Source organism: Vicia villosa, linkage group LG4 (genome assembly GCF_029867415.1).
Source record: "Vicia villosa cultivar HV-30 ecotype Madison, WI linkage group LG4, Vvil1.0, whole genome shotgun sequence".
Lineage (NCBI taxonomy): Eukaryota > Viridiplantae > Streptophyta > Magnoliopsida > Fabales > Fabaceae > Vicia > Vicia villosa.
The window spans coordinates 20,115,713-20,139,653 of record NC_081183.1 but is presented as its reverse complement, the minus strand read 5'-3'; the positions used below and the strand labels follow the sequence as shown (position 1 = coordinate 20,139,653).

Sequence of the window (23,941 nt, the reverse complement as noted above, 5' to 3'; positions counted from 1 at the left end):
TTGATGAATGTGGAATTGATAATGTTGTGTATGCTTTCTATTCTTTGCAATTTCATGGAAACATAGAAAAGTTAGGGTTTATGAACAAATGCATGAATTGATGAATTGAAATGTGTTTAATGGATGTTTAATGATGTTATGATGTTAGAAGATCCATAATATGTGTTGTATTTGTGTTTATAACATGTATTCTATTGTTGTTCATGATGATTGGTATTTTCCAGCTTGATTGGGTTGAGTTTAGGGGTTTTGGGATGAAATTCGTATGCTGTTTTCGTGTTTTGGGGGTTTCTGAAATCGCCAGTTTGCGCCGCGAACCTCTGTTGGTGCCGCGAACTGTTTGGCAGAAAGTTGGGAATTTTTGAATTCGCTCAGTTCGCGCCGCGAACCCTGTTGGCGCCGCGAACCCTGTTTTGCAGAACTTTTTCTAAACTTTGAAATGATGTAACTTTTGATCCGTAACTCCGTTTTAGGCGCCATTTGAAGCGTTGGAAAGCTAACGCAATGAACTATACCATGATGCAGTAAAATGATCCATATGATATAGTTTCCTATTATGTTTATTAGTATTAAGTGATGAACTATGTTGTGTTAATAATAGAGGTATGCTCTTTGTGATGAATTGACATAACTATGTTGTAGTATAACTTGATGTACGTTTTATTATGATGATACAATATTATTGAGATGATGATATGTACTTTCCTTATGATGAGATAATGATGTATGTGATGATATGCATAATTGATAAAGATGTTGTATGCTATATGCGATTAATTATGCGTATTTGATATGTATGAGTCGACGATGATGCCATGCGATGAATTAACAATATATATGAAGTTGAATATAACATATTATGATGATTACTTGAATTAAGGAATGTGATGAATGTGTTGACGTTGTTGGCAATATGATGAATCGTTGATGTTTGTTATAATATAATGAATTGTTGTTGTTGTAACATGATGAATCGTTGTTATTATTGTAACATGTTGATGTTTGTTATTGTTGTGCAATATAATGAATTGTTGTTGTTGTAACATGATGAATTGTTTTTGTTGTTGTAACATATTGATGTTTGTTGTTGTTGTGCAATATGTTGAATTGTTATTGTTACTATAACATGATGAACTTGTCGTTGTTGTTGTTGTAGACCCTATGGTCACTATTAATAAGTTGTATTATGTTGATAAGAATGAAGTTGAATAGATGTTGTATGTCGATATGATGTGATGATGCGATTGAGATGTGGTAAATTACTATGATACGGTTATTGCCATAGAACCTTGGCATTGAGTTGATGTTGTTTAGTTGATGTGGTTATGTTGTTTAAGTTGATTATGTCGTTCAAGTTGATTATGTCGTTTAAGTTGATTAAGTGGTTTAAGTTGTGTTTGTGGATGTGCATCATTTGAGTCGTATCCATTGCATTGTTTGAGACGGCCCTTGTGGCAATTGTTTGAGACGGCCCTTGTGGCAAATGTTTGAGACGACCCTTGTGGCAAATGTTTGAGACGGCCCAATGGCAAACTGTTTGAGACGGGAGTTTTACTCCAATGGTACCACATGCATATGCATAAGTTTGAGTGACATTCGAGTCGCATTTGAATTGCATTTGAATTGTGTTTGGATTGTTGAGATGACGAGGTGTTTTGTTGTGACGTATTTGATATCATACTTGTATATTTGAATATGTGATTAATGACATCGTTGCCGTGTTGAAAGTTATATATTATTGATAAGTTGTTTTGCGATGAAACTTGTTGTAAGATGTTATGTGATGCGAAGTGGTGAAATTATGTATGATCTATATCTCCTATATTATTTATCATGCATTCCTTTATATTGTAAGATATCTCACCCCTTTGCTGATATTTCCCCTACCATGGGAAATGGGCAGGTACTCAAGATTAGTCGTGGAGGTCCGAGGTTATTTATGTGAAGTCTTTACGTTGCTTTATGGAAAGTCGGGTTGGTGTCCATTGCTCTGATACGTAGCACTCGGGGGGATTAGTCGTTACTTTATGATTATTGTATTCCATGATGACATTTGTGTTAAGATGAATTGAAAGGTGTTTATAAGTTTAAGTTGTAAGGAGTGAATGAAGTTTTGTTCCGAATGCTATGTATCTTTATTAAATGCAATATAACTATATTTGTTTGGTTAAGTCGAATTGTGACATCCCATCTTTGATGAATATTTTTAAATGCACTCTGATTTTCGCTTATAATTGCGGGGTAGATTTGGGGTGTTACATGACTCGTGAAAAAGTGGTAACTTTCTTTCCTTCTAGATAAAGTATTTCTTGTATGAATGGTTCCTTGCTCAATTAAAGTGTTCCTTGGATAGATGGTTCTCTAAGCAATTTTAATTTATGTCTTGTTTTGTTATGGAATAGGCCAAAAAAAAAGGTACAGTGCTGCCTAGTGTTTCTATCAATGTCGTGATCCTGTAATCCCCTCATGATCCTAGCTAATTATAATTTGCTAGCTTCTTGTTCCATTTGCATTTTGCTGATGTTTGTTTGTTTACATGCTTTTATTTAAATGACTTTCATGGTTCATTGATAGTTGCTATTGATTAATGATAATTGATTTGCCAGTTTCTGTTTTTTATCTTTACTTAGTAGAACCATGTTCATGTTGTCCTGAAACACAAGATATGTTATTTTCTCACTGTGTTACTGCTATGTGTTGTTTATAGAAAAAGTTTAGAGAAAGTTTAGAGAAATAGAATCATGCATCTATAGCCGTTTTCATTTGTTTTAACACGTGATTGGCATTTTTTGTTAACTCTTATTAAAACATGTTGTTTTGTTAGGATAGATGGTTCTCTGTAATAGTCATTTTAATTCATAAGTTGTTTTGTTATGGAATTATTTTGATTTGTGCAGCGTGAAAAGGAAAAGAGAGAGCCCACTCAATCAGAAATGTTTGTTGAAACTCGAAAAGGAAATAAAGGAAAGGAACTGGATGTAGAAACTGGAAAAGTAATTGTATGTAACATTATTTATATAATATATTTAGTTAATATAGTCGGATAACATTGTCTATAATATAGTACTTAATATTTTCTTGCAATTTATGCTAGTCCCAACTTCAAGAAATGGTTGAAAAGGAGAAAAGTGACACAAAAGCATTTAAAGCTGTTTTTGGAAAGGAGTGTCCTGGCAGGGTACGCTGTTATGGGAGAAACGTAACTAAAACTTCCTTAAAGCGAAAGGCGGAGATTAATGCTTTGAAACAAGCACACAGTGAAGAGGTCTCTACATTAAGGCACGAGTTTCAAGATCAGATTGATAGATTGCAAAATGCTTTTAAGACCGTAATACAACAATGCAATCCTCAAATTAATATGGAGTCAATCGAAGATTTGTTAGGATTATCTCATGGAGATGCTAACAGTTCTCCAAAGGATATGACACAACAATTGCATTCCTCTACATCAACTCATGCTCCATGTCATGGAAAGGTAACCATACATACCAATATTCTTGATTTAAAAGTACTCAGAGTCTAGTAAATTTTATGATACCACTAGATTCATACTCTGGTTGTATGAGCCTCGTTGATATGATACCATATTCTGTGATAAGCCTATAAATTATAAATAAATATACTCTGTTGGAAAACTTCTCTGTCCTCTAGATATTGTACACAGGTTTTATGGATCTATAAATATGAAGTAGATTAATATAGGTTTTATTTATTTAATTTGATATCAACGTGGTCCATATTCCTGTGATTCAGGCCATATAACAATATAAATTTATAGATATTCAGAGTATTACAACAATAGATATTTATAATAACATATAATAGAGTATATATAGGAGTGACCATATTATATTTATTTATTATAATTTGAAGGTGTCAATCTAGCTAGTTGATTATAATAATCACAGGTCGCTAATCAACTACATTATAAATATATTCACTTGACAGAGTATTCTATGTCATCATTGGAGCATGATATAATTTTACAAATACGTAGATTGATTTCCTGTATAAATTTTGTTTCTTCAATTTGTGTTGTTTGTACAAACTTGTGTTCTCTGCATTATTAGTTTCTACTTTTGCGTTCCATAATTGGGAAACATAAATTGATGAAGGGTCTGATAATGCATAATTGAGTGTGTTACTCATTTTTTTATTTTTTTATTTGTGTGAGGAATAACTCTTGTTGATGTATTTTGTTTTATTTTCTTATGCAGCAAGGTATAAATGAAGATGTTGAAAATGACGATATCAATGATGAAATTCAAGAGGACGACATAGATAATGAAATTCAAGAGGACGACATAGATCTAGATGATGGATTTCAAGAGGACGTTGTAGGTGACGAATTTCAAGAGGACGACATAGATCTAGATGATGAATTTCAAGAGGATGACATAGATATAGATGGTGAATTTCTAGAGGACGATATAGATGGTGAATTTCAAGAGGAAGACGTAGATGAAGAATTTCTGGAAGACGACATGTGTGATGAATTTCAAAAGGGTGTGGATGATGAATTCTAAGAAGACAAACTTGAATGAGTAGGATGATGTCTTTTTTCTTCTTGTAGTTGAAAGCATTAAACTTGAACTTGTTTTTTGTTGTTTTGTTGAATTATGTTTTTTGTTATCTTGCTAGGTTCATACTTCAAAGTATTAAACTTATTATTATAAGTATTGTTACATTAAGAATTTTATGTATTTGCTACTATCTTGAATTAATGTTTGAATTGGATTTTATTATAATTTATCTTTTATTGATGTATGGTTAAATTTGATCTTGTTTAAGTTATTATCGACATTTTTTTGAAGCCAATCATCATCGATTATATTAATTAGAAAATAATCAAAAAATAGTATATTTTATATGGATGATGTAAAAAACAACCTATAAGCTATGGCAACACTTTAAAAATGTTCTTCCTTGTCCAGATTTAAGGGAACAATTATTAGTTGTAACTGCTTCTGGCAACACTTAAAAAGCGTTGCCTAATAGGCCACAAATAATCGTCCCCTATTCTTTTGGTTTAGGCGACGTTATTAAAAAGCGTGCCTAAAGAACATGAAAAAGCGTCGCCTTAGAGGCCGCGAATAATCGTCCCCTATTCCTTTAGTTTAGGCGACGTTTTTAAAAAGCATGCTCAAAGAACGAGAAAAAACGTCGCCTTAGAGAATAGGCAACGCTCGCACAAGAGACGCCTAGAAAACGTCCCCTATTCCTTTAGGCAACGTTTTTTAAAGGTTTGGCAACGCTTTCTAATTGTTGCTAGAGAGCCTAAATGTTGTAACATGAGCTAAAGAGATCGGAATACCTCTCTTTAACAAAAGATCTTTGGTTGGAAGCCGATTCGCTAAAAACCTCCATCCAAAAGCTTTAATCTTAAACGGCACGCCCGCTTTCCACACAAGCCCAAAAGCCTCCTCATGTCTACAAGGGGGGCCAAAAGGAATACGAAGATTAGCGTACCCATTATAACAAGATGCCACCGAAAAGTCTTCACCCCATTAGCACACCACTTAACCACGTCGTGGCCAACCCCCCACCCTTCATAGACCTCCAATAAAGCACGTAATTCCTTATATTTGGATTCAAATTGCATTAACAATTATGCCAATGCTTTAATCTTATTTAAATAACTCTAGATCTATTATATTTAAATTCATAATTAATAGTTATCTTTCTTAATATAACTATTAATTAAATAAGAATGAAAGTGAGACGTTAAAGGAAAGGAAAGAGGGAAAATAATAATGCAATTTTCAGATTTTTTAATGCTAAATATGATCTTATAAAAATTTTAATTTTCGTAATTGAGGCATTATTCCTTCAAGTAATTTTCGTATCATTGTACCCTTTACTAACATGAAATGATAAAACAGAAATAATATAATATAAATGAATTATTATTAGATTTTTTCTTTACCCACCTCTCTATGGGGTCACCCCCAGCGAAAATCTCATTTTACCCCTGCTTCGGAAATGCATTTCCGAAATATTTTTTTTTCTAAATTTTTTCAGACTTCGGAAGTGCATTTCCGAAAAAATCCCAAAAATTGAGATTTTGATTAATTCGGAGATGCATCTCCGAAAAAACAAAAAAAATCTAAAAATTCCAAAAATTAATTTTAGGATATGAATTAATTTATATATTATAAATTTGATATAATTAATAGTAATAAATAATAATAATTATATATTTTGATATAATTTATTAGTTATGAATAATAATTATTATATATTTCTATTCTGATTTATATTTTAAAATTTAAAATAATTTTAATTAAAAAAATTAAAATAATTTCACTTACAAAATGAGTTATAATTTTTTATTTATATATTTATATATTTATAATAATCATTATGTATTTACAAAAAAAATTAAAAAAATGAGTGTTTTAATTTATATATTTATATAATAATTATAATAATTATTATATATTTATAAAAATTATTATATATTTATATATTTATATAATAATTATTATATATTAATTATAAATATATTTATATATTTATATAATAATTATAAAAATTAAAAAAATGAGTGTTTTAATTTATAATAATTATTATATATTTATATATTTATATATTAATTATTATATATTTATATATTATATATTTATATATTTCACTTACAAAATTAACAATTATTATTATATATTTATATATTTCTATTCTGATTCATAATTAAAAATGAGATAATTTTTTATTTAGTTTAAAAAAATTAAAAAAAGATTTTGTCTTAATTTTATTTAATGAATAAATTTTATATTTAATTCTATATAATTCAAAATTTACTTATGGAATTAAAATGTTTTTGATTTATATAAGTTAGTAAAATAATTTTTAACTTTCAAATAGTTTAGGATGTTTTGATTCAACTTGATTTTATTGATTCACCTTGATTTTATACCTATTAATTGTATTGATTCACCTTGATTTTAATTTTTTTAATAATTATTAATTATTTCGGAAGTGTATATCCGAAACATTCCAAGACCAATTTGGCCTTGGAATATTTCGGAAGTTCATTTCCGAATTCCTCCAAGGGGGTGCGTTCGGAGATGAACTTCCGAAAACACCACATTTTCTGAAAAGTAACTTTATTTCGGATATGCATCTCCGAAATCAATATTTTATATTAAAAAAAACACGTTTTCGGAGATACATTTCCGAAAACACCTTTTTTAACAAAAAAAAGTACCTTTTCGGAAATGAACTTCCGAAACAAGGGGTAGTGTGGTAAATTCACCGGGGGTGGGCAAGAAGGTTAGGAGGTGGGTGAAGAAATTTTCTTATTATTAAAACTAAAATGAACTATAAAGACCATCAAGAGCTGCATAACAATTATTCAAATCGGAATATAAAAATTTTCACACTATAAATTGATTATACAAATACATATTTCTTCTAAAAAAACGAAGTAAAACATGGTTGAAATTCTAAAGTTTGTTTCTTTTATTATTTGTATTCTTTTTATATTCATCATTGAAACAGATGGTAAATTCATTTTTGCAATTTGTTTTTAAAATTTTTTCATTTTCTTATACATAATGTTTAACTTTTTATTGTTAACATTTTTTTTTAATATTTGACATCACAGGAGTATTTTTATGTACTGAACATAAAGAATGTCGTAGATTGAAATGTCAACGTCCTCAAGTTCCAATGTGCATAGGGCAGATTTGTAAATGTTGGCAATAGTAGAAATTATATGTCAAAAAGTTTATTACATCCTTATGGGAGTCACCCCAGCGAAATCTCCAACTTACCCCTGCTTCGGAGATGCATCTCCGAAGTAAATTTTTTTATAGATTTTTTAGACTTTGGAAATGCATTTGCGAAAACACTAAAAAATTGGTGTTTTCGGAGATGCATCTCCGAAATGCATGAAAATTTAGTTATTTTTTACAATCAGGTAATATTTCGGAAAAGTGTTCATATACCATCAAAATCAAACCCAAAACAAACCCAAAACAAACCCAAACCCTCTCCAAAACTTCCATCAAAATCAAACCATTTTTCGTCTCTTAATTATTCACCATTACAGGACAAAAATTGTAATCGCATTGTAGTAAATTGGGAAGTCTCTTAAATGATAGTAAATGTAGAACGAGTTGTAATCAACCTGATTTGAAATTTCGAAGTGCCTTTTCTTTCTCCCCCACCACTCTCAAACGGCTACCTTCTAAGAAATGTGGTAACATTTTCCTAACTTAAAAGCCTGCTCTCTCACCCATTTTTCTTCCAATCACATCCAAAATCATTTTCGATCTTTACTCTTTTCCTCTACTCACACATTTTCTCTCTCTTGTAACCGCTTTCATCACAATATCTCGCCGCGGTCGAGGAAACCACCCCAAAATTGCCGGAGACAACCATCTCCTGCACATTCTCAACAATCATCCGTCAAAGCTGCAGGATCAGGCCGTGGTAGTGGTGGCCGTGGCTCTCGCGGTGGACGTACCGCCGGTTCTTTCCTCCTCTGGACATCCACCTCCTCCGGACATCCACCTCCTTTGTCATATGCTTCGCCGGTTCTTCCATTGAGAGCCTGACTGCCGAAGTTAAACAGAAGGCTACTCTAGAGTCGGCTCCGTCGTCTCAGAAGGCGGTTAGGTTCCCTAACCGACCTGGTTACGGTCAATTGGGAAGGAAAATTTAAGTTCGTGCTAATCATAATGAGTTGCGAGTGGCTGGTAAGGATCTACACCACTATGATGTAAGTATAGTTTGCTCATAAGTTTTTTGAACTTTAAGTGTATAGTTTTTGTTATTGTTTATTACGTTGGTAAGTTACAATGTGGTATAAATTTCTAGAGGATCAGGACTTTCTAACCTGTTGCAGCGTCTCCTCCATCGTCTTTCTAACCTCATTCTTTTATCATCAGGATCATGAATTTTCAAATTCCCACTCATATGAGAATCAATCGGGTTAAACTTGACTAAAGCACGCCTCATTGACTGTGCCCATGTACATTTTGTCTCAGACCTTATTTCGGAAGTTCATTTTCGAATTCTTCAAGGGGTGAATTCGGAGATGAACTTCCGAATACACCAATTTTCTGGAAAACAACTTTATTTCGGAAATACATTTCCAAAATCAGTGTTTTTCATAAAAAAACACGTTTTCGGAAATACATTTCCGAAAACACCTTTTTTTCTAATAAAAGCACTTTTTCGAAGATGTATTTCCGAAACAGGGGATATTTTGGTAAATTCACTAGAGGTGACCAAGAATGTTAGGAGGTGGGTAAAGTAAAGGTAATATATATATATATATATATATATATATATATATATATATATATATATATATATATATATATATATATATATATATATATATATATATATATATATATATATATATATATATATATATATATATATATATATATATATATATATATATATGCACTGGTTCGGGTACGTATCCGGTACGAGTACAGTTACGGAATACGGTATTTTTAAGAAAACTAAGATACGGATATGCATATATTTATTAAAATATAATTATAAAAATAACATAAAATAATTATATTGTTAATAAAATAATATGAAAAAAATATATTATTGAAATGACAACAAAACATTAAAACAAAAAAGTAATTTGTTCAAAAAGGTCAAGATCAATAACATATAATATTATGTTATCAATAATTCATAAAGTCAAAGATTAAAATTTGAAAGTTGATAGCAATATAAGAATATATAGAATTGATTTTTTACCTCTCTTTTTATAATTAATTTAAAAACTTAAATTTCATTCGCTAAAATAGCTTGAAATTGTATGGACCGAAAAAAAATATGTTTTCGTGGGTGCGTGTACCAATCGTGTACCAACACGTGTACCAAACATAAAATAAAAAATAAAAAAAGGGGTACGGCCTTGGTACGTACCATAGGCGTACCGTACGTACTCGGTACTGGTACTTTGCCTAAAACGGTATACCCGTGCGTAACCTGCGTGTGTTGGATCTGTGAAACAAATGTAACAAATAATTTTGAAAAAAAATATACATTACTCAAGGATCGAACCCAAGCCACCCAGAAAGTATCTTCCCTAGATCTCACCCAGATGCAGAGCAGGGTGCCTGCTCTGATATCAATTGAAATTATGGTATCAGATATGTGATGTCAAATGAGATGTCACGACACAAATATCTGTGGACTAAACACTATGGAGCAAGACAATAAACAATAGTAAATGCAGTGCAGAAAAATAAAAGACACAAGAATGTGTTTACCCAGTTCAGAACAACCTTCCTACTTTGGGGGCTACCAAGCCAGGGATGAAACTAATATACGATAGTATCAATTCAAATCTAAACTCCTCCGTTTACAACTTTTCACTTAATCACTATCCTTCATATCACTTCTACCTAAGACCAAAATCCCCCCAGTCACAACCAGTGACAAACAAAATAAAAAGAAAACGTAGAAGACACTCTTCAAAGACACACAATTCTCAATACTTAAAAGCTTATGAGAACTGACACATACTCTCCTTGCTTAACAACTTAGGAGATTAAACATTCAACACCGACAAGTTTGCGAATGCACAAATATAGAACTTATATCACAACCAAATAAGGATTGCTAGAACCCTAAAAAAATACAAATATCAGTCCCAATTAAAATTAGATTTAGGCCAGTTTATTTATAGAATTAGTATTGACTGGATCAGGCCAAAATCTGCAGCAAGGAGGTTGCACAAAGTCTGTTACTTGATCTCCAAGAGAATAGGTTTCCAGTCCAAACTTTCCTAAATTGTCTCCAATTATTGAAAGTGTGAAAAAATAACAAATATCTCTGATTGAATTGATCTTGGATGACACCTAAGCTAACTGAATATTCCAAAATATTATGTAGCTAGTAACACGGCTGATACACTTGACAGATCAGCTTCAGCAACCACGATGTCATACCTTCCTTGTTGTAACATTGTGTTCGACATGTTGAAATCTGTATGATATGGCATTTTATTCAACATGTTTCTGCTAGGTTGGTTTTGTAACACCCCATATTTTCTAATTTTAATTTAATTGGAAATTTAATTAATGATTAGAATTATTGGTGGTTTGTGGAAAATAAATTGGAAAAGAATGGTTTGTGGTACTGGGCCAGGTGTGATGTTAGTAAGAAGGAGGTGTTAAGTTAGTAAAGCCCATTACTAATTTAATGTTATTTTTATAAAATAATAAGGAAATTGGTAAAAGAGAAGGTTAGAGGCAAAAGGGACAGAAGTCTGAGAACTGAAGAGTACGTGAAAGAGAGAAGAGCCAAAGGAGAAGAAGACCTTCGAAGATTCGACTATGAGGTAAGGGGTGATTACTCTAATTATGTAGTATTATGATTTTGATGATGATAGGATTGAATTAAGGGATTAGAATCTCTATTTGGGATGTTAGGTTTTGTGAAATTCCAACACTGACATGTATGATTTGATGAATTGACTGCAATTGATGATGTAGTATTGTTACATGGTGTTGCAGTATGTTGTTTGTGCATTAGAATCATGTATTTGGAGTATTTTGATGTTATTGATGATCAATTTCGTAATGGTATGAGTTGGTATGTGTTTGGGATGCATAAAAGTCTTAAAAATCACGTTTTTTAGCTACTGGGTTCGTGGGAACCGGTTCCCAAGTGGGAGGAACCGGGTTCCAGTGTTTTTAAACGTTAAAAATGGCATTTTTGGGTCCAGGAACCGGTTCCCATGTGGGACGAACCGGGTTCCAGTACAAATTCCATCAGCACGTTTTGAAAACTGTTCTAACTTTAAAAGCTTCTAATTTTCAAACCGTAAGTCCGTTTTATACGCCGTTTTGGACGTTGTTCCTTAAATTGAATGCTTTATCATATGAAATAAAGAAAACAACAATAACTTGATTTTATTTTGAAAAGTATCGTTTTCTTCAAATGTGGTTTATTCTTGTTTTGCTTAGTTGATGAGGTGCAATGAGTTGTTGTTTGCATAATTGAATATGTGCAATGATGTGTGTTGTTATAATGTGATTGCTTCTGCTTGTTATGCAAATGGATGTTGTTCGTGGTAAATATGGTTATTATGTGTTTTGATGAATCATGATGCAGATGGATGTTATTCATGGTAAATGTTGTTATCATGTGTTTTGATGAATGATGATGCAGATGGATGTTATTCATGGTAAATGTTGTTATCATGTGTTTTGATGAATGTTGATGATTCATTTGTTTTGAATGATGCATGATACACGTACATACTTGTTGTGACGTTATTGGTAAGATGTGATAAAGCGATGTTAAGCATCGGATTGATGATGATATAAGTATGTGACATGTGTGCATTCATTCATAAATCATTTGCATTGGACTCGTTGGTGAACGGATCCTTGACGGCTAATTCCCATTGTGCGGAGATTAGCAGGCAGTCATCGTGTGCCCATGTGGGGTGTGAGCGATGAGGCAGTAGTCGTGTGCCCATGTGGGGTGTGAGCGACTAAAGGGCAGTATCAAAGAGAGAAGTCCTGTGAATGTAATTCACGAATTTTGGTACCACATGCATAAGAGTCTGCATGGTCTTTGTATAAATTGTGACATGTCAGGATGAAATCCGGTGTTATAATTGTGTGGTGTTATTGGTGCATATTTTTGACTTGTGCTTGTGATTGGTATGAATTGATAAATTTGAATATGCTAAGTAGGGTGGATAATTGCTTATGAAATTCTATATCTGATGATTTATAATGCTATTTAATTATGATGTAGTCTCACCCTTACTTTGATGATTTCAGATTGAAGTAGCGGCTTAAGAGATCGGTGAGGATGACTCGTAGAGTTTATCCGGTTATGTTGAGTCGTGTTGGTCATGCTCTGATTTGTAACACTGGGATCGATAGTCTTAGAGTTACTTGTGATACACTGATTTTCCATTATTGGTTTATGTACCGTTGATTTTATTAGAGATGTTTTATAACGTTGTTGAATAAATTTCCGTTGTGTTGAACATATGTTTTGATATTTTTGGATTATTCCTAATAAAGCATGACAAATGACTTGGTATTTTATTTATTCTATTAATTGTAACATCTTTGTTGTATAATTACTCTGATCTTTATTATACTTTTCGCGGGGGTTTTTAGAAGGGTGTTACAATAGTGGTATCAGAGCAGGTCGGTCCGTCCGGCCAATTGTAGAGTCAGTTGAGTTGCACGACAGTTGAATACTGTCGGCATATTACCCCTTGGTACGCGACATGTGAGTGAATCACTGTCGGTACTTGGTTGTTTGTTGCGGAAGTTGGTTTGAAACAAGTGGGGGAGAAGCTTCGCTTCTCGGTTGTGTTTCAGTTGTAAGACGATTAATTCAGTAGGCTGTTGTTGGCAACCGTGCAAGCGTTGTTGGAGTTGTTGTTTTCTGAATCGAAGGTGACTTGAAATTAGGACTTGACTGGTAGTTAAGTTGGAACATCTTGAAAGAAGATGATTAGAGGTAATTAATGATTATTTGTAGGAGAGGGAAATTAAGAAGTTGTAATGTATCAGCTCTGCTGATGGGCTGCGAAGTTGTCAGTTGAGTAGCCGTGCGTCTCGGAAGAGGTTCAGTTGCAAGTTTGCAAAGAGGATTGTTGTCGTAAGGTTTTAGAAATCGCACTTCGGCAATGAGATGTGTTGCTCAAGTTATAAGAATGTTTGGAAGTGAAGAGATATGATAAGGGGCTGTTTGGAATATGATCGAGTTGAAGAGAATGAGTTTTGGAGTGAAATTTTCGTAAGCAAAACGCAGGAAAATTGCTGAATAGCTGCAGAACTTCGAAAATTCATAACTGGAGTTCTGGACATCCGATTTGAGTTCCGTTTGAAGCATCGGAAAGCTAAAGAGATGAACTTTGTTATAAAAATAGTTGCAGCATCTGTAACATATTTAATTGTGACAGGATGATGTTGGAAAGAGGTGAAGTTGCGGTTACGCGTGCTCTTAGAACTAGACTTGTTTGTTGGTACGACACGGGATGTCAGTGTCAGAGTTGAACGGATTGAAGGAATAATTAAAAGGTTTGTTGAGAAGAAATTTTAGGAATTAAGTGTACCATTTGAGGAGTTTTAGAAATATCATTTAAGGTGTCGCTGCATGGCGTCAGTGTTGCAATTTCGGACAACGATTGGAAAATTCATATCTTGAGATCCGAGTGTCTGATTTAAGTGCCGTTTGGGGTATTGCAAAGCTGACTTAAGAACCATGATATATGTTGTTATTTGATGTTTAAAACTTGTTTGAAATGTGTTCCCATTATAAAAACAGAGGCGTGGGAATTTTGGGTTGTTGGGAACCGGTTCCCAGATAGAGACAACCCGGTTCCCCATAGTAAAAATCAGAGACGAGCTATGGGAAGCAGCCAGGAACCGGTTCCTGTGTGGGAGGAACCGGGTTCTACTATGTGTTTTTGGAAAATTGTTTTTACTTAAAAAACCCATAACTTTTGATCCTATGAGGAGATATTCTGAAATCAGTTAAGGAAGCGAAAAACTTGTTGAATAGGAATGCCTACTACCGTGATTGTTTGAAACAAAATTGAGTAGAATATGTTGTTGAGGAATAAATTGATGAGATGTTCGGTAATAAAGATGATTTGAGTGCCGATGGATTTTAGCGAGGAGTGAATTAGTAGTAAAGGTGAAATAAGTTTTAGTACGGTTGAAGTCGTATTTATGATGCCAAAGCAACAACATGTATAGAAGAAGAATTGTAGAGGATTTCTTACACCTATTAGTGTGGGGAAGACTTTGTTGAGATTCCGAGTGGAATGATACTTGGACGCAAAAGATGTCATGGGATTTAGAGTGAAACCACGAGTTATGAATGTTATCGCGGTCTTTTGCTAGATGAGGATTTTGATTCAGAACGAGATAAATAGTAATGTACGAGTATATTAGTGACTATGAAGTTTGGAAGTACTTAACAGGTGTGTGATGCTAAGTGACCATGAAGCAGATTATGTAAAATGTTTGGATGTTGGTATCTCACCGACAAGATCTAATGAAAGGGAAGTGTGCAAGTTGTAAAGACTGAAGGTGAATTATCGAGCTAGGACGATGTTAATGGGTTTGAGTGCAAACTCGGAAAAGGACACTATTATGTAGTAACGACGGTTTATGCTTAAATATGGTGGTCGGCTATCTATTAACAAATTGAGGACTTGATCACCCTTAATCTCTTGTTGATAGTAGACGGAATCATATAGATAGGATGAGCTTGTTTGTTACCTTAATGGTTTAGGATATGATGGATACTAAGCCGTGAGAATAATCACTCACCATGTTGTGTGAACTTATAAAGAAGTGAATACGAAAGAGTGCAATATATTAGATGATGATTTAAGACGGGTAATCAGAGTCGCGCAGCGAAAGTGTGATGTGGAGTAGTGTTATGAGTATTACTCGTGGGCAGTGAGGAATTAATATGTCAGAAGCCTACATAGAGGATATGTATTGATCTATATGATAGATTTAGAATCTAGTGGATGCAAGGATGTCGTGCTAGAGAATTAGAACTCTTTTGAATAATTGCCGAGATGATGAGTATGTTATTGTGGATGTACTTAGTTAACGAGTATGTATTCAGCGAAGTTAAGGCGATGAGTTGATACTATATAATGCTATAATAATTTTGTACTGTTGTAAGGTATTATTGTAGATTTCCAGATATAATGAGGAATTACACTCTATGAAGGACGAAGTTGATTTAATTCTTGGAGAAGAGCGGACTTCAGTTTGAGCTATTTTATAAGCAATGATATATTAAGGATGATGAGTGTGATTATAATTACTTGTGTGTACTCATTCTGATGGTTGGAATGTTTAAATAGAGGAAGTAAATCAGGACTTTGTTTTGAGTGTGAGTAAGTATTGCGAAGTGGTAGATTAGTACCATGTATGATAAAGAAGGATTCTTGAACGAATGAGTAAAGAGAGTCGGAATTGGGTAAAATTGAGAAATCTAATTGGTAATGATGATTGTAATGAGTAATCAAAATAGTGCAGAAAAAGCGGAATGTAACATGTTGGATAATTGCTGGTATGACTTGAGAGGAGTCAGATAGTTGAAATTCAATGGTATAGGAATGTTATTATCGAGCTCTTGAAGGAAGCAGTGGGTGAAAAGTGCGAGCGTTATTTCATCGCTCAAATGGAAAAGTGTGTCTAAGGTTGGTACGTTCGGTAGATGGAATGCTTTACTGCAGTGTTGATCGGGTGTGGTCATACTATGGTTGTGTAATTATATTACTCAGTTATTGGGCGTATTGTATGAGTCGCACCTTGACGCTCCATTGTCGTTAACCTTGGGAGATATGGCGAGTGGTACACCTTGGGATGGTCAAATGCGACGTAAGAGCTGAGATTGAATGCATGAGGCATGCTTATGTTGGTTATGTCAGATGAATTTTGAGGTTCGACTAAGAAAGTGTTAACTGAGAACAGGAGAGTCGGATGAAGGGCTCCTATCTGGAACTTTTCACTAGAAGTATGTTTTCGAGGACGAAAACTCTTTTAGTGGGGGAGAGTTGTAACACCCCATATTTTCTAATTTTAATTTAATTGGAAATTTAATTAATGATTAGAATTATTGGTGGTTTGTGGAAAATAAATTGGAAAAGAATGGTTTGTGGTACTGGGCCAGGTGTGATGTTAGTAAGAAGGAGGTGTTAAGTTAGTAAAGCCCATTACTAATTTAATGTTATTTTTATAAAATAATAAGGAAATTGGTAAAAGAGAAGGTTAGAGGCAAAAGGGACAGAAGTCTGAGAACTGAAGAGTACGTGAAAGAGAGAAGAGCCAAAGGAGAAGAAGACCTTCGAAGATTCGACTATGAGGTAAGGGGTGATTACTCTAATTATGTAGTATTATGATTTTGATGATGATAGGATTGAATTAAGGGATTAGAATCTCTATTTGGGATGTTAGGTTTTGTGAAATTCCAACACTGACATGTATGATTTGATGAATTGACTGCAATTGATGATGTAGTGTTGTTACATGGTGTTGCAGTATGTTGTTTGTGCATTAGAATCATGTATTTGGAGTATTTTGATGTTATTGATGATCAATTTCGTAATGGTATGAGTTGATATGTGTTTGGGATGCATAAAAGTCTTAAAAATCACGTTTTTCAGCTACTGGGTTCGTGGGAACCGGTTCCCAAGTGGGAGGAACCGGGTTCCAGTGTTTTTAAACGTTAAAAATGGCATTTTTGGGTCCAGGAACCGGTTCCCATGTGGGACGAACCGGGTTCCAGTACAAATTCCATCAGCACGTTTTGAAAACTGTTCTAACTTTAAAAGCTTCTAATTTTCAAACCGTAAGTCCGTTTAATACGCCGTTTTGGACGTTGTTCCTTAAATTGAATGCTTTATCATATGAAATAAAGAAAACAACAATAACTTGATTTTATTTTGAAAGTATCGTTTTCTTCAAATGTGGTTTATTCTTGTTTTGCTTAGTTGATGAGGTGCAATGAGTTGTTGTTTGCATAATTGAATATGTGCAATGATGTGTGTTGTTATAATGTGATTGCTTCTGCTTGTTATGCAAATGGATGTTGTTCGTGGTAAATATGGTTATTATGTGTTTTGATGAATGATGATGCAGATGGATGTTATTCATGGTAAATGTTGTTATCATGTGTTTTGATGAATGATGATGCAGATGGATGTTATTCATGGTAAATGTTGTTATCATGTGTTTTGATGAATGTTGATGATTCATTTGTTTTGAATGATGCATGATACACGTACATACTTGTTGTGACGTTATTGGTAAGATGTGATAAAGCGATGTTAAGCATCGGATTGATGATGATATAAGTATGTGACATGTGTGCATTCATTCATAAATCATTTGCATTGGACTCGTTGGTGAACGGATCCTTGACGGCTAATTCCCATTGTGCGGAGATTAGCAGGCAGTCATCGTGTGCCCATGTGGGGTGTGAGCGATGAGGCAGTCATCGTGTGCCCATGTGGGGTGTGAGCGATGAGGCAGTAGCCGTGTGCCCATGTGGGGTGTGAGTGACTAAAGGGCAGTATCAAAGAGAGAAGTCCTGTGAATGTGATTCACGAATTTTGGTACCACATGCATAAGAGTCTGCATGGTCTTTGTATAAATTGTGACATGTCAGGATGAAATCCGGTGTTATAATTGTGTGGTGTTATTGGTGCATATTTTTGACTTGTGCTTGTGATTGGTATGAATTGATAAATCTGAATATGCTAAGTAGGGTGGATAATTGCTTATGAAATTCTATATCTGATGATTTATAATGCTATTTAATTATGATGTAGTCTCACCCTTACTTTGATGATTTCAGATTGAAGTAGCGGCTTAAGAGATCGGTGAGGATGACTCGTAGAGTTTATCCGGTTATGTTGAGTCGTGTCGGTCATGCTCTGATTTGTAACACTGGGATCGATAGTCTTAGAGTTACTTGTGATACACTGCTTTTCCATTATTGGTTTATGTACCGTTGATTTTGTTAGAGATGTTTTATAACATTGTTGAATAAATTTCCGTTGTGTTGATTATATGTTTTGATATTTTTGGATTATTCCTAATAAAGCATGACAAATGACTTGGTATTTTATTTATTCTATTAATTGTAACATCTTTGTTGTATAATTACTCTGATCTTTATTATACTTTTCGCGGGGGTTGTTAGAAGGGTGTTACAGGTTTTACCAAAATACGTGCCAATCTTAGAGAAACTACAAAATTGTTGTCAACTTCCTCTTGAGTTTCTGAAAACTCTCTTCCCGTTTCTCGGTCACCTTGATTGATCAATGTCAGATGATCAATCAATCTCAAATCTGATTTCTAACCTTATTTGATTTCCTCAAGAATAACATTAGCCAGTTTCAACATACCCAACTTCTCACTATTATGAGTCATTTCCCAAACCAAAATCATATCTCTAAACTGTTCAATCAATTCTATCTCTCAAACCATCAGTGTTGACTTATGTAAAGATTTCACGCTCAAAGCGTCAGCCACGACATTTGCTTTAATCTGATGGTAGCTCAAACTAAAATCATAATCCTTTAAAAATTCAAACCAATACTTGTGTTGCATATTTAACTCCTTCTGATCAAACAGATACATCAAACTCTTATGGTCATTAAATACTTCAAATCTGGAACCAAACATGTAATGTCTCAAACTTTTCAGAACAAAACCCTCACGATTAATTCTTGATCATGCGTATGATAGTTCCTCTAGTGAATTCTCAATTGCCTAGAAGCATAAGCCATAACATGTCCTTTCTGCATCAGTACACCATCTAGAAGCATTTTCGAAGCATCGCAATACACCATAAATGATTCACTTGGACTCGAAAAAAACCAAAATTAAAATTGTTGTCAACTTCCTCTCGAGTTTCTGAAAACTCTCTTCCCACTGCACACTTCACACAAAAGCTTGACCGTTTCGAGTTAACTGAGTCAAAGGCATCACCAACTTGAAAAAGCCTTTGATAAACGCCTCACCAACATCTCAAGGTTCATGACGAACAAAGCTTCATCATGGTGACGCCTATCACTGGTCTCATAGGCCTCACTGGTCACCACTGTGACGCTTTCCACATATTATGCACACGGGGAACATGAAGGTCTACCCGTCAGGCTGCTAACGCCCATCACCTCCTCAAGATTCGTGACGACCACGGTGTCATGGCAATGACGCTTGTCACCGACCTTCAGATTGTAGAAACATTATTTCCTGTGGGAGGGCATCCAACCTCCGAATTTCACTTTCCAACACTCAAAACAAACATAAGTCATCATGCTATTGTCATATAAACATCAATTAACACACATCTAACAATTTAGCATGCATAATTCATCATGCTATTGTCATATAAACATCAATTAACACACAAACAATTTACCAATTTCGACACAGTTTTCGTCAAACTAAATTCACTTATATGAACACAACAACTTCAACCGTTCACAAAAAAATATCACATATTTTTTCACATGAATTTAGCATACAAAATTCAACATAACAAGAGTAACCACCACATAAATCAAGATCTTCATGTTCTTTATTCAATTCATGGAGTAAACAAAAAAAACTAGTGGAGATTGAGGAATTCTCCCTACCCACTCATATAATTGGAACCCTATTTAGAGTAGTCTCCCCCTTACCTCAATTCTCTCTTAGCCCTTGCTCTTCTAACCTCTTTTCTCTTCTTTCTCCCAATCTCAATTCATGAACCGACAAAAACCCTATAATTCTCTCAACTTCTCTATTTATAATAACTAAAATCCATAATTTAGTTTTCTCTATTCCATCCCCACTTACTCCCAAAATCCCTTATTCGCCCTTCTCCTTAAATTTCTTCTTTATTTTAATTATTTAATCTAATAATTAATTATTCTACCAAAATGCCTCTATTTTCAAATTTTTGTTTAATTAATTAAAATACTAATAATTTTAATTATCCCTAATAGTATAGTCTCAACACACCCAACATTCACTATACCCACATGGCTTTAAACAATTAAACAATTTATTTAATTAAAACACATACAAAATCAAGTAAACTTGAAAATAATTTGATTAATTTGCTTAATCGAATTTGGGGTGTTACACAATTACTATTACAAATTTATTTAAGAATGCAATTTCATGTATATTGTCCTTTAGACATAAAATAAAATTGTAAAATGCAATTCATTTTTATACAAAAAATTATAAATTTATTTTGACAATTATAAATTTATTTTATGGAAGTGTATGAATGACTAAATACAAAATTTTGTTGTCCTTCAAGAAAAAAATTATAAAAAATTGAATTAATCGACCCAGTTCAAACCGTATTTATTGGGTTTGATTTAATTCGATTTTATTTCTAAAAGCCAATGAAATTAAATCGAATTACACTTTTTTTATCTTGCGATTTAAATGACGTTTAACATCAAAAATGTAATACCCTTCTAAACCCCGCAGGAAAATTAACTAAAATCAGAGTAAAACATGAAAAGGGTATTACAACTCCATCAAAATAAACAAATATTCATGTCATGCCATAAAAGGAACGATAAACCAAAATTATCCAGTTAACATGTTAACACAACAGAATATTCTTAACGTCTGAATAATTTAACATCCGGAGTCGGAGACTCATAATTCAACCGTAAAACAAATAGCCAAAAACAAGAGTTTATCAGGTAACTCTAAATAACTTCCCCAGTGTTACACGACCAGAGCATGACACAGACCCAACTGACTCAAATGGATTCACTCTACGAGCTAATCTTTACCAAGCACAAAAGCTAGTCCTCAATCTGAAAAATAACAACATTAAGGGTGAGTCTCATTAACATTTAACCAATGTTATAAGCTATAAATAATAAAATATCAATCACATATTATTCACCCAATTACAGTTATGATCAGATTCGCCACAACATAGTTAAATCACAACAATTACACAATCATCACCTATTATAACATTGGACAATCTTCCATTCATATTATAATAATACAAGTAGCCTAATGCAAATGCAACTATATGCATGTGGTACCAAACATGGGATAACCCATCTCACCGATCCACCACCATAAGGATTCGGCTACTCCTCTCACTAATTCCGCACAATGGGAATTAGCTACCGCTGTCTCACCACCATAAGGGATATAACCCACAACATGATTATGAAATGCATGCATCACATACAACATGCTAATCATCAACACCAATCAACTGAATATCATAATCCTCAACCAACGCAACAATTAATAGCCACACATAGTTATGCCATTTCTCAACCATATCAAACATATATTTTACATCAATAATATATGTATATCAATCACCAGTTACAACCACTACATCATAACAGATAAAACATTTACCAATGTACCTATACGCATGAAACATCATAACCAAATAAAATCGAGTGTTTTAAAATAAATCAAGTCACGACTCAAAACACCATTTTATCATATAAATCATTTAATAAGCTTCACCGTGCTCGAAACGGCACTAAAAACGGTCATACGGTTTGAAAGTTATGCCTCTTTAGATCTTTCCAAAATGGTATGTCACTAACAGCACGCGGCGCCAACATTGGTTCACGGCGCGAACTGAGCAAGTAAAAATTCCTTGACCTTCTACCAAGCACTTTGTGGCGCAAACATTTGCTCGCGGCGCGAAACGAGAAAAGGAGTACGCCTTCGCGGCGCAACCCTGTGCTCGCAGCGTGTACTGAATACATCAAAACTTCCTGGCTTTCTGGCAAGCAGTTCGCAGCGCCAACCCCTGGACCGGCGCGAATTGGCGATTTCCAAGAATCCGAATCGCAGAAAACAGCCTACGATTTTGTCCTTATTTCACCGAATCATTACCAAACCGATTCCATTTTTACCAAATTTCACGTACAGTAAAACATCGCATATTATAACACACATCCAGCACACAATAAGCATCTATTAACATCATATCGGTATATAACATCCAGAATTCACCAAATCGTGTAACTTTCATCAAATTATCCCAACCCCAACCTAACATCCTAAAACCTAAACATAACCCAATTGGTACAAACAACATGCTCAATCTATCCTACTATCTATAATCCCATAATAGAAGTTAAACGGAAGAGTCCCCCCTTACCTGAAGGTTGATTCTTCGTTCTTCCTCGCGTCGCACTTCCTTGCTACTCTGCTCTTTCACGTTCAGAATTCACTTCTCCTTTGGTTCTATTTTCAAAAATCCCTCCCTTTTTCCTATTTTATGAAAATAAGTTTATTATTAGCAATGGGCTTCGCAACTGACACCCCCTTCTACTAAAAGCAACCATGGCCCATTAGCCTCATTATTCCACTTTTCTCAAATAACTCAAATAATTTTAATATTTAATCCAAAAAATCAATTAAATTAAATAAAGAATTTTATGGGTTGTTACAACTCTCCCCCACTAGAAAAGTTTTCGTCCTCAAAAACATACCTTAGGCAAAGAGTTCTGGGTAGGAATCCTTCATCTGACTTTCCAGTTCCCAGGTAACATTCTCACCTGCTGGTCCTCCCCAAGCCACTCTGACCATCGCTCTCTCCTTGCCACACAATTGTTTCAGTTTCCGATCTTCAATCCTCATAGGCAAAACTTCAACTGTCAGATTATCCTTTACCTGTACATCATCTACTTGGATCACATGAGATGGATCTGCAGTGTATTTCCTCAATTGTGATACGTGGAATACATCGTGCAAATTTGCAAGCATTGGTGGCAACGCAACACGGTAATCCACCTCTCCAACCCTTTCTGTAATCTGATACGGACCAATGAAACGCAGAGTCAACTTCCTTGATTTTAGTGCTCTACCAACACCAGTCGTAGGAGTCACCCTCAAGAACACATGATCTCCTTCTTGAAATTCAAGTGTCATTCGTCTTTTATCATGGTAGCTCTTCTGGCAACTCTGAGAAGCCTTCATCTTCTTCTGAATCAATTTAATCTTCTCCGTAGTCTCTTGTACAATTTCTGGTCCAATCACCGTATTCTCACCAGATTCATACCAACACAAAGGTGTTCTACATCTCCTACCATACAAAGCTTCAAATGGAGCCATACCATTGCTCGAATGAAAACTATTGTTGTAGGTAAATTAGATCAATGGCAAATAACTATCCCATGCACCACCTTTTTCCAATACACAGACACGCAACAGATCTTCCAATGATTGAATTGTCCTTTCAGTCTGACCATCGGTCTGCGAATTATAAGCAGAACTCAACCTCAATTTAGTACCCAAAGCCTTCTGCAAACCTTCTCAGAATCGAGATGTAAACCTTGGATCTCTATCTGAGACGATACTCGAAGGGATACCATGTAAACTTACTATCTTCTCAATATACAATTGAGCTAACCTCTCCATCGGGTAATCCATTCTCATCG

General features: G+C 34.2%; 1 protein-coding gene across 1 annotated transcript; it reads left to right on the top strand.

Moving 5' to 3' along the window:
* Window positions 1–2,259: 2,259 nt before the first annotated feature.
* On the top strand, window positions 2,260–4,526 carry LOC131596856 (uncharacterized). Its single transcript, XM_058869592.1, has 4 exons — window positions 2,260–2,277; window positions 2,898–2,993; window positions 3,095–3,475; window positions 4,218–4,526. Exons 1-4 carry the CDS (start codon window positions 2,260–2,262, stop codon window positions 4,524–4,526), a joined length of 804 nt encoding a protein of 267 aa, XP_058725575.1.
* The last annotated feature ends 19,415 nt before the right edge of the window (window positions 4,527–23,941 follow it).